This window comes from Bison bison, unplaced genomic scaffold (genome assembly GCF_000754665.1).
Source record: "Bison bison bison isolate TAMUID 2011002044 unplaced genomic scaffold, Bison_UMD1.0 scf7180017864309, whole genome shotgun sequence".
NCBI classification, from domain to species: domain Eukaryota; kingdom Metazoa; phylum Chordata; class Mammalia; order Artiodactyla; family Bovidae; genus Bison; species Bison bison.
In genome coordinates, this window is record NW_011494881.1 from 6,181,883 (window position 1) to 6,193,001 (window position 11,119).

The 11,119-nt window shown below is 49.1% G+C and overlaps 1 protein-coding gene across 1 annotated transcript in view; it reads right to left on the reverse strand.

Moving 5' to 3' along the window:
* Positions 1-5,383, reverse strand: part of SPOCK2 (sparc/osteonectin, cwcv and kazal-like domains proteoglycan (testican) 2) — a 23,147-nt gene extending 17,764 nt beyond the window's left edge. The window contains exon 1 of the mRNA XM_010852248.1: positions 4,815-5,383. Coding sequence (XP_010850550.1) covers positions 4,815-5,003 — 189 coding nt within the window. The 5' untranslated portion in view covers positions 5,004-5,383. The remainder of the gene's footprint in view (positions 1-4,814) is intronic.
* Positions 5,384-11,119: the final 5,736 nt, after the last annotated feature.

Sequence of the window (11,119 nt, forward strand, 5' to 3'; positions counted from 1 at the left end):
GCTGCTCAGCTTGTGGCAAGGGTGGGGGTGGGGGGGTGAGAGATTCATGCAGGTGAAGGGGCGGTAGGTGGGCTCTAGTGCCATCTTCCGGAGTCACAGGATGACAAGGGCTGCCCATTAAACCCAGAGGAAAATCAAGGGCTGGCAAAGGGAAGTGGCTCTGCCAGGGAGGAAGACAAGCCGAGAGCCCTCCTGGGGCCCCTGGGGCTCAGGGTAGGCTAGAGTTCTCCCACTCCTCCGGAGAGCCCGCTGACCTTCTGGAGAATGGAGGGGTGGTGTGGGCTGGCCATCCTCTTCAGATTGCCTGGAAGTCAAGAGGAGACTAAGACAGCCTCTCCAGGCAGAGTGCTCTTCTCGCCCTCGCCTGGAGCCCTGCTGGGTGTTCAAGAGCCCCTCAGCATGCTACATTGCTCTGGGTGACGCCAGCTCCTCCAGGGTGGGAGAGGATTTGAAACTAGGCTGGAGGAGGTGGAGGCCAGAGTGGGGCCCAGCCTGAAACCCCAAAGATGGAATCCATCCTGACCCAGTTTGGGGTTCTTCTCACACACCCACACTTATCCACAAACACCTGTGCAGCTCAATCCCACACTTGCCCTGGTTCAGCTGTGTGAGGTGGAGAGAGGGGAGCCTCTTTGTGGCTGAAACTTGCTACTGGCCTACTTGGTGCTCATATAAACATATGAGAATATATGAGAATTCTCATATATGAGAATCACTAAGTAGCTAGCAGGTGGTATTTCTCTGGGCCAGACCCTAGGTTCATGGTGAAGTCCTGGGCTCCAGGGAGGTGCTAAGATCTGCAGTGAGTGAGTGAATTAGTGCACATACACCGGTGTTGTTCTCATGGAGATGGAGGTTGGTGTGAACCAGCCCCAGAAACACTGATCCATCTGGTGGTTTTTCTATGGGGCTGAAGTTTCTTTCTCTATTGCCTGAAATGGATGCCCTCCAGCCCTCAGACAAGATGTCTTCATGCTCAGTCTCCCAGACTGAAACTGAAGTTCAGAGAGGTTATGTGATGTACCTGGTATTGTGTGGCCAGGCAACGGAAGAGTCAGAACCTGACCCCAGGCCTCACGCCTCTCCTGGGTGGAGAGCTGCCTCTGGAGGGTCACTAGGCCAGGCTGGTGGCAGGCTGCTGAAGACACTGAGCACCCTAGCCCTCCTTCCAAGGAGGCGGTGCTCCTGGCCAGGCATCCTTGAGCCCATAGGACACGAGCCAGGGTAGGCTCTTCTCTTCCATCTCCACTAAGTGTTAGGCGCAAAGTTCTTAAAAAGCAAAGTTGAGTTAGAGGAGCTGGGTTCAAACCCCAGCTCTGCCGCTTGCTAGCGATTTGATAGTGGATACGTTACTCAGCTTCTCAGTGCCTCCTTTTCTTGAGCCGGAAAATGGCTGGACGACAGAGTAATGGTAAGTATCTCACAGGGTGCTGGCGGGGGCAGAGAGAACAGGGACAAAGTGCTGACTGCAGGGACTGGCAGAGGTAAACACCCCCTACAGCCAGCGATGTGTGCCTCCCGGGTGCCCAGCGCTGTGCTGGACACTCATAAATATCATTAAACTGTAACCGAAGTGGAGTACAAAGCAGAGGAGCCAAGAAGATAAAGAGGAGTCAGCACTGTCCAGCCAGCTCCTGGAGCCTGCCTGGAAGAATGCTGCGTAATGGCCTGTCTGCTCTCAAGTGTCCATCTCTATCTATGAGGCCCTGGATGCTTTGTTCCAAAGACTGCAGTAAAATCCACCCACTTCTGCAGGGAGTTAAATCGAGAGATGGGAGCACCGGGGAGCAGGGCTCCGAAAAGCCCAGGCCTGCACAGATTGGGGCGCAGCCAGATCCCAGCTCCTCTGACTTGAAATTCCCTCCTCCCTGGAAACAGGACACGAGGCATTAAAAGCGATCTATCCAGACACATGTGAGAGCCCCAAGCCCACTGGAGAGGAGGATTACTCTGTCAGTAAACCCTTCACAACACCCCCTACCACCCCCCACCCCCCATCAATAATCCTACTGCTCAGAGGAAGAATGCTAAGCTGAATTCCCGGCTGACCAGCTCAGACCAATTCCACACTGGAACCATGGCCACGCTTTCCTTCTCTTCTTGGCTTTCCTGACCGCTTCGACATGATTCCCTCAATCTCCCTGCCCTCAATTCGGTCCAACCATTTAATGAGACACTGCCCCCACCCACACTCGACTCCTTGATCCTCTTCCCCAAGGATATTCCACTCCCCCTGCTTGTGTGCTTCCCTTGCACCAAGGCAGAGTGGGGGCCCTGCACCATTTTGTGACTGATAGTCAACAAGATTGCTCAACCTGGCAATGCCTTAGAGGTTCAAGAGAAACTCCTACCTCTCTTTTGAGGAGCCAAGGAGTATAGTTTCAAGAAAGCCTGCCTGATGAAAGGTACATAAAGCCCAATGCTACTGTGCCCAACTAGAAGGCCTTCAGTCCTTAGGGTGGGAAGTGGGGCCTCTACTAACAGAGGAGGGATGACAATGGTCTGCAGTCCTGGCATGGCCCCTGTGTATGGTCTGTGCACTGCACAACTCACTCCAGGGGCATCATTCACATGATGGCACCCCTAGAGTTATGCAGCACAGCGGCTCTGAGCTAGCAGCCTCCCGCATTTCTGCAGAGGCTGCCAAAGAATCCCTTCAGCCAGGCCCTCCTGCCAAGCCTTCCTTGTCCCCCTTCTCTCCCTGATCCCATTCTCCTATAGCCAGGGCTACCTTAAATGGGGTTTTAGAGGAAATCTACCCTATAAAGTGCCTGAGACCCTCCAAACCATTACATGCCTTGAAGCTTTCCATGAATCCTATGGAGGCAGATCTTGCAGAATTTCACTCTGGTGCCTTTCTTCTGATAAGCATGGGAGGAAGTGGGAAGTGACTGGCACCAGTACAGGGAGACAGGTGGGCAGCCCTGTGCCAGGGGGTCATGGAGTCAGTCATTTATCCTCACCCACAGAGTTGGCTATTGGAAGTCAGAGGAAGAAGGAAGGTGGGGAGGAATCTTTTATTTTTAAACTTGTACTGCTCTGATTAAGCATTTCTTTTCTCTCTGACCTTCACCAGTTCCATTTTGGAAAAGCAAACTGCCAGAGAGTCAGAGGGAGGCCTGGACCAGTGACACATGGATTCAGGACGGGCCAGCCTGCTGCCACCCTCTTACTGCTGTGGCGGGGCTGTTCCCAGGCAGCGGCAGGAGACTGCAGCTAATCTGAGCTGGGCCTGCAGGGGACTCGGAAGAGGCCTTGCTGGAGTGCCAGGCTCCTCGCTGGACCAGCCATGGGTGGGGAAAACCGCAGGCTGGGGCCCAGGCCACTCAGCCCTGAGGACCAGGCAGCCGGCGAGTCCTTCTGATGAATTACAACCCACCAGTTTGACTTTGGAGATAAACAGTCGTTTGTTTCACAGGAACAAAAAGATGCGTATCTGCCTGCTCCCATCCTTCGGCTGGTTATCACATGAAGCATGTGTGTTCTAAACGCATTGCCAAGGAACTTTTGGATGCATACAATATACGATGAGAAAGGTCACGGTGTTATACTACGTGGGTCTGCTGTGGGAATCTGGGGAACTGAACTGGAGAGGCAAGAACGGGGCCGTAGAAGAGGCTTCCTGGGGTTAGGGCGCTGGAGAGCACCGGGTGGTGGACTTTGCGTTCCTCTTCTCTGGAGCATCCGGGCCCATCCTCCACCTCACACCCCGCCCCCACCCTGCTCTGGGTCCTAGCCACGCCCTCTGCGCGCCCCTCCTCACTCCTACTTCCCCTTCTGGGAACGAGGCAGCCTTCAGTTTCCCCTCTGATCTACAGGTGCCTGTAAACAAAGTGCTGCAGTGTTGCCTGCTCCTCCGCAGCCACCTCCACACCCCCTACACGGCAAAGTTCCGCACAAGGTTAAGCTGGGTTCCAGCGGGCGTATGCAAAGGGTCCCCCGACCCAGCTACTGAGCTGTCTACTCTTTTCAAGTGTACTGGGCTAGGGAGTCTTCCCTCCAGGTTGGAGGTTCAACTTCTGGGTCGTTCTACCCCATGAAAGATTGGTCCTGGAAAATTATCCTCCATTAGTGCTCGCGTCCCTCAATGGGAACCCCAGACCTGGCTCTGGCGGCCACCCAGAGGTGGCCTATGGTATTTTCACTGCCGTCACCCGCCCCCCATTACGGACGGACGGACACGCCTTTCACCATCTCGCCTTTAGGAGGATTGCTCAGAGCGCCCCCCTGACCCTAACTCAAAGCGCCAACCGTGGGCCGGTCCTTTCTGTTGCCCCCAGCCCAAAGCCCAAGATGGAAATAGAGGGCAAGCACAGGAAGATCCTCCCTCCCCCGCCGGCCCCACCCAGACCTGCTCCTTCCGCAGTGGCCCGTATGTGGAACCTGCAGCATCCACCCACCTTGGGGACACCTAGGGGTGGCTCGCCAAAAAAAAAGAGTAGGTCAGGGACCCAGCCAAAGCCGGGGCTCCCGTCCCTCCCTCCCTGCCTCCTCCCCCTGCCCTCCACATCTCGCACCCCTCTCCGCATCCAGCCTGCAGAGGAGAGCTGATCGCTAACGCACGCCCCCAGAGCAGCTCCTCACTCGGGGCATGTATGTATGGGACTGGGGGTCGCCAGCTCCGGGGCTGAGGGGAATATGAGGAAGGGGTTCAGGAGCCCGGTGGGTGCGCGCTGTTTACTCTCAGTGCAATTATCCGGTTGGGCTGCGGGAGCCCGTGGCTGCCATGGGCACCGCCACTCCTGGCCCCAGGGTCTCTGCTCCGAAGCTCCCTCCCTAACCCCCCGCGCGGACCCTCGGCCCTGCAGACTCACATCTCGGAAGCGGTTCCAGTGCTTGATCTTGCCGCTGTACTGCGAGATGGACGACAGCCATTGCTCGTCCTCCATGAAATTGCCGGGGGTCTCGCCCTCCTTGAGCCCTTTGGCGTCGCCTTCGGCCAGGGCAGCTGCCGAGAGCAGCAGCAGCGGCAGCGCCAGCCGCCCGCAGCCCCGAGCGCGCATCGTGGTCTGAATTCGACCTGGAGGGTGGGGGAGTCTTGACTTCTGCAGTATTTTAATGTCCTTTTCCCACCCCGCAGCTGGCGAGGCAAACGTCCTCGTCTTCCTCAGCCTTCCTCCTGCGGTCTGACTCCGATGACAGACGGATAGTGGGTCGCTGCTGAAATGTGACCTGGTTAGGAGATGCACTTGTCTGAAAAAAAAAAAAAAACCCCAGCGCTGGACGTGGAGAGGAACAGAGAATCAGAGAGGCTGCGCCAGTAGGGGCCGTGTCTGTAACTGTAGCATCAGCATCACGTTTGACATCATCATACCTGGTTTAAAAAAAAAAAAAAAGGAGGGGGTAGATTTCAAAGGGAAGCGCTTAATCGGAGCGCCAAATGCCAGTCAGCCGCTGCAGAGCCCAGCCCAGCCCAGCCCAGCCCAGCACTTAGGGAGTTGCAAACCAAGGAATCCAAATCCCAAGATGTCCCTGCTGTCTCTCCGAGTTGCAAACCAAGGAATCCAAATCCCAAGATGTCCCTGCTGTCTCTCCAAGGGTAGAGATCAAAATCGGTTCTGGGCCTCCTCAGGGAAGATGGGAGTTAGGAAAAGACAAAACTCTCCAGTTACAAAGCCAACCAGGCTCAGGTGTCTAAAAGGGAATTTGGCCAGAGACACTCTTTTCTCTCCCCTTGCCTCCCACCCAGATGGGCCTGCGCCATAGCCCTGACAGCTGGCTTCCTGCGAGTTATGGCTCTACAATAATGGGTGGCTTCGTTAAGACAAAAGCCATATAACAACTGGCTGCCTCAGAACTATTGCTGCCAAGCCCCACATGCGCTTTTCAAGGCAAGGCCTGAGCACTGAATAGCTGGTAAAACAGAGGCAGATGTCCTCCTCCCCAGGCAGCTGTTTAAAGGCTGTCACCCTTTTTGTTAGCTCTTCTGAGGGCAACCCTAAAAGGCAAATGTCTGGCCATTTCATCTGCCTTGAGGCTTCACATCTGAAATAGGCACATTTGCTACGGTTCTGACTTCAAGTTGATTTTAATAAGTCACTGGGGAAGAGGGTGTGGGGAGGCTGGTTTTTTTGAGGTGTTTTTGTTAAAATTGTGATCTTTATCACTGCCTTTAGAAATGTGTTGACTTAAACATTTCTGGGCACAGTCCCAGGATCGGAGCAGAAATGGGGCAAGGTTTATATCACAAATAAATTGAAGAGGAAACAGATAATCTGACAGGACAAAACATATTAAACTTTTGGGACTCAAGCCCTGGATTGTTTTTATTGAAAAAACAAACAAATTTTAAAAAAAGAAAGAAATCAAAGGCAATGAAAAACATGATCTTAATCGATAGGGAGAAAAAATACAGGTTACAAGGTTCATAGTTGCCCTGAGTCTGGCTTGCCTGGGAATTCTGAATGCATCAATGGCTTGGGCTGGGGTCCCTTGGGAAAACAGAAAACAACAGCTCCCATTCCGTGTTTTCTTTTTTCTTTGCAGCTGGACTTAGAGGTGCTGATGCAATGAGGCCCGGGCCATTAATGTTTTCATCTCACAGTAAATAAAGCAGCCTTGCCCTGCCCACTTGTACGCAGCCCCAATGTATAATGGAAGAGCAATTTGTTGTCATATAGACTGAGGGCGGACCCCCTCTTACTAGCTGGGTTCTTGGGCAAAATATCTATTTTCTATCTATAAATTAATAATGATGCCACTCACCTCAGAAGACTGCTGTGGAACCCATGCAAAATTAAATACTAAGTGCCTGGGCATAGTGAACATTTCTAAAATGCTATTTCTTCTTCCCTCAGGTTGGGGACGGAGAAGGAAATGGCACCCCACTCCAGTACTCTTGCCTGGAAAATCCCATGGATGGAGGAGCCTGTAGGCTGCAGTCCATGGGGTCGCTGAGGGTTGGACTTGACTGAGCAACTTCACTTTCGCTTTTCACTTTCATGCACTGGAGAAGGAAATGGCAACCCACTCCAATGTTCTTGCCTGGAGAATCCCAGGGACGGGGGAGCCTGGTGGGCTGCCGTCTATGAGGTCGCACAGAGTCGGACACAACTGAAGTGACTTAGCAGCAGGATGGGAAGAGGTAGCTTTGATGTCCCATAGTTCTGAATACATACTAACATTTGCCATCTTTTTCCATTTCAATCCTAGTCTTTTAGCAAAGCTAGTTATGTGCCTCCCAGTCATTAAGGAGGCAGAACCTAGATACCATACACCTCCCATGTCAATGCTATCTTATGAAGTCCCTGATCTTCAGGAATGACTATGGTTGCCCAATAAAGAGTTTGGAAAGGCTTTAACAAGATGCCCATCAATAAGACAATAGCTGTTTCCAGACCCTTGAAGGTCAAAATGTTTCCCATATTTCTGGGTAATGCCTCCAATAGGACTTGCCTTCTGTAGCACCTTCAAGATGGGTCAATATTAGCCATAGGCGGGTCAATATTAGCCATGGGCAAATCAACAACAATCCAGAACTGTTAATTCTACTGTAAAGCTACTTAGAGAAAATTCAAATTTCCAGATAAGAAAAAAGTTGTAGAAAACGGACATTAACTATAAAGAAGAAAAGGTTCTCCTAAATTTTGAGAGACTTACTGGCAGGTCAGCCTTTTCAAACCAAAGGGGTCTCAAAGTTGCTGGGTATATTTGATAAATGGTACTTTTTTTTTTTAATATTTAGCAATACAAAATGGAAGAAGGCCTTTGTTTTCAAATAAGAAACTTAAATTTAACCACATCTTTAAAACCATTTAACCTCATTTCTAGAGGACCTCATAGACATAAAAATACAAACAAAGGTGTTCAATCCAGAATTATTTAAAATAGCCAAACCTGGAAACCCAATCAATGTCCATTAGCTAGGGATCAACGAGTTAAATTATAACAACATACAAAAGGCTATTCTGCAGACACTAAAAATAATGTAACTCTGTATCTATTGACAACTAATGTGATCCACTGCATACTACTTGGATCCACTGTGTATTACTGGGTAACGCAAGCTCATTATAGAAGACCATATATAACAGGTTGGACTTCCCCGATGGCTCAGCACTAAGAATCTGCCTGCAGGTTTGATCCCTGGGTTGGGACAATCACCTGAAGGAGTAAATGCAGTCCACTCCAGTATTCTTGTTTGAAAAATCCCATGGACAGAGGAGCCTGGTGGGCTACAGTCCAAAGGGTCACAGAGCTGGACACCACTGAACGACTGAGCATGCATGCACATAGTATAGTGCAGCAGTTCTCAGATTTCTGGTCTCAGGATTCCTGTCCACTGAAAGATTATAGAGGAGTCCAAAGAACTTCTATTTTTGTTTAAATGAGATATACAGTATAGACACTGATACACTGTACTTGAAAAAAAACCCAGCCTCTCAATTTTTCTGTGAACCTAAAACTGCTCTAAAAGATCTTTCAAGGAAAAATTAATATTCAGTTCAGTCGCTCAGTCGTGTCCAACTCTTTGCGACCCCATGAACCGCAGCACGCCAGGCCTCCCTGTCTATCACCAACTCCTGGAGTCTACCCAAACCCATGTCCATTGAGTCAGTGATGCCATCCAGCCATCTAATCCTCTGTCATCCCCTTCTCCTCCTGCCCCCAAACCCTCCCAGCATCAGGGTCTTTTCCAATGAGTCAGCTCTTTGCATCAGGTGGCCAAAGTATTGGAGTTGCAGCTTCAAAATCAGTCCTTCCAATGAACACCCAGGACTGATCTCCTTTAGGATGGACTGGTTGGACCTCCTTGCAGTCCAAGGGACTCTCAAGAGTCTTCTCCAACACCACAGTTCAAAAGCATCAATTCTTCGGCGCTCAGCTTTCTTTATAGTCCAACTCTCACATCCAAAAAGTTTATTTAAAAATAACAACACTGACTCCTATTAACAAAATAATGTATTTTAAGGAAAAAAAATTATATTCCCCACCCTACTCCCCACAAAATGTAGTACTGTTTTATACTCTGGCAAATCTCTTTAATGTCTGGCCCAAAGAAAGAAAGGTAGATTAGCTTCTGCATTATAGCGAGTGTTGTTAGTTTGTTAGAGCTGCCATAACAAAATATCACAGACTGGGTGGCTTAAACAGCATTTATGTTTTCAATAAATTCTGGAGGCTACAAGTTCACAATTAAGGTGTTGGCAGACTTGGGAATTCCCTGGTACTTCAGTGGTTAAGACTCTGTTTTCACTGCTGGGCCCGGGTTTGATCCCTGGGCACAGCCAAAAAAAGGAAAAAGCTGCTGGGAGACTTGGCTTCTCTTGTCTCCTCTTGGCTTGCAGATGTCTGCCTTCTTATTGTCACACATGGTCTTTGCTCTATACATGCACATAGCTGATGCCTCTTTCTTTTTTGGTTGTCAAACGATACTTTATTGAGGCATTGTCCTTTGTTGTCCTTAACTAGCTGGGCATTCCACTGGACCACTGTTGATGTCATCCATGATGTCACTGAGGGCGGCAGCCACCAACATTGCAGTCCACAGCCTGGGCAGTCCCTGGGATCTCTTTAATGATTCCAGACAGTTCTTGAACTAAAAATAAGTGCCACATCTGCTGGGCAATGCTGACAATCTCATTGTGCTTAATGTTCTGCCTCTTTCTGTCTCTTGGCCATTCCTTGAGGGTGTGGATGATCAGGGAAGAGGCAAAAGGAACGTCCTCAGTCTGGCCCTGTCTGTTCCGTATTGGTCAGTTTCACTGTCATTCTCAGACCCTTCTAATCACCAGTTACTAGGCAATATCATCAACCAAACATTTTTGCAGACAGACCCAGGGACTGATGATCTTGGTAGTCTGGGGTCCAATGTTTCTTCATGTGTCCAAATTTCCTCTCCTTATAAGGACATCAGTCAGACTGGCTTAGGGCCCACAGTAATAGCCTCAGCCTCATTTTAACTTAACGACCTCTTTAAAGGCTCTATCTCAAAATAGACACATTCTGAGGTGCTAGGGGGTGAGAGTGTTAACATATGAATTCTCAGGGGACACAATTCAGCCCCTAACAGCAGGTATAACGGGAAGTAGCCAGTAATAGCCCAGCAGAAGTACTGAGAGCAAACTAAGTTATCTCTAAAAAACACGTATCTAAAACCTAAAACTACCACCTTATAAAATTCTAGAGGACATAAGAATATACACACATACGATTCTATTAACCATCAGTGTGGTGATGTTACCATATCACATAGCTTCTGGAGACTCCAATGTACACTCAGGAGAGAATTAGAGTGGAAAAGGCCAATTATATCTTAGTATTTTCATGAGAATAATGGGACCTTCTCGCCCCTCTAAAGGAATCAGGGACTCCGAGGGGTCCAAAAATTACATTTTGAGAACCACAGATACAAGCTTTATGACCTCAGGCAAATTTCTTAACCTTATTAAATCTCAGTTTCTAAAATGAGGTACGATAACACCAACTTATCAACTTATAAAGGCTTCCCTGATAGCTCAGTTGGTAAAGAATCCATCTGCAATGTGGGAGACGTGGGTTCGATCCCTGAGTTGGGAAGATCCCCTGGAGAAGGGAAAGGTGACCCACTCCAGTATTCTGGCCTAGAGAATCCCATGAACTGTATAGTCCATGGGGTTGCAAAGAGTTCGACATGATTGATCAACTTTCACTTCACTTTACTTCAACACCAACTTAAGTGGGCTTGTGAAGATTTAATGAATAAATACACATTTACAAATAAATGACAAATGTGAATACTCTGTTAATATTGGCTGTTATCATTTGTGAAAAATTACTTAGCAATATGATATATGTGCTTAAATGCATAAGAAGTAGTAGCTTGTGGGTGAGGAAATTTATTTTTTAAACGAATATTTAAATTGAAGCGTAACACACAGACTGGAAAAAGTTTAAGACATAAAAGTATATATAGCTTGATGCTTTTTCACACAGTAAGCTTATTTTACCTTTAAGAGATCATTTTATTAACAACAAAGTTATTGATAAACAACCACAACAGCTGCCCCTTTTCTTACCTATAACATCCTTGGGCTTGGCTATCCATCTCCCTGCAGGTATAAAGACAGAATCTGAGAGGTGTTCCTTAACTCATACCCCTCTGGCTCCCTTTAGCGCCAGGAAAATGGCAGAGTGCAAG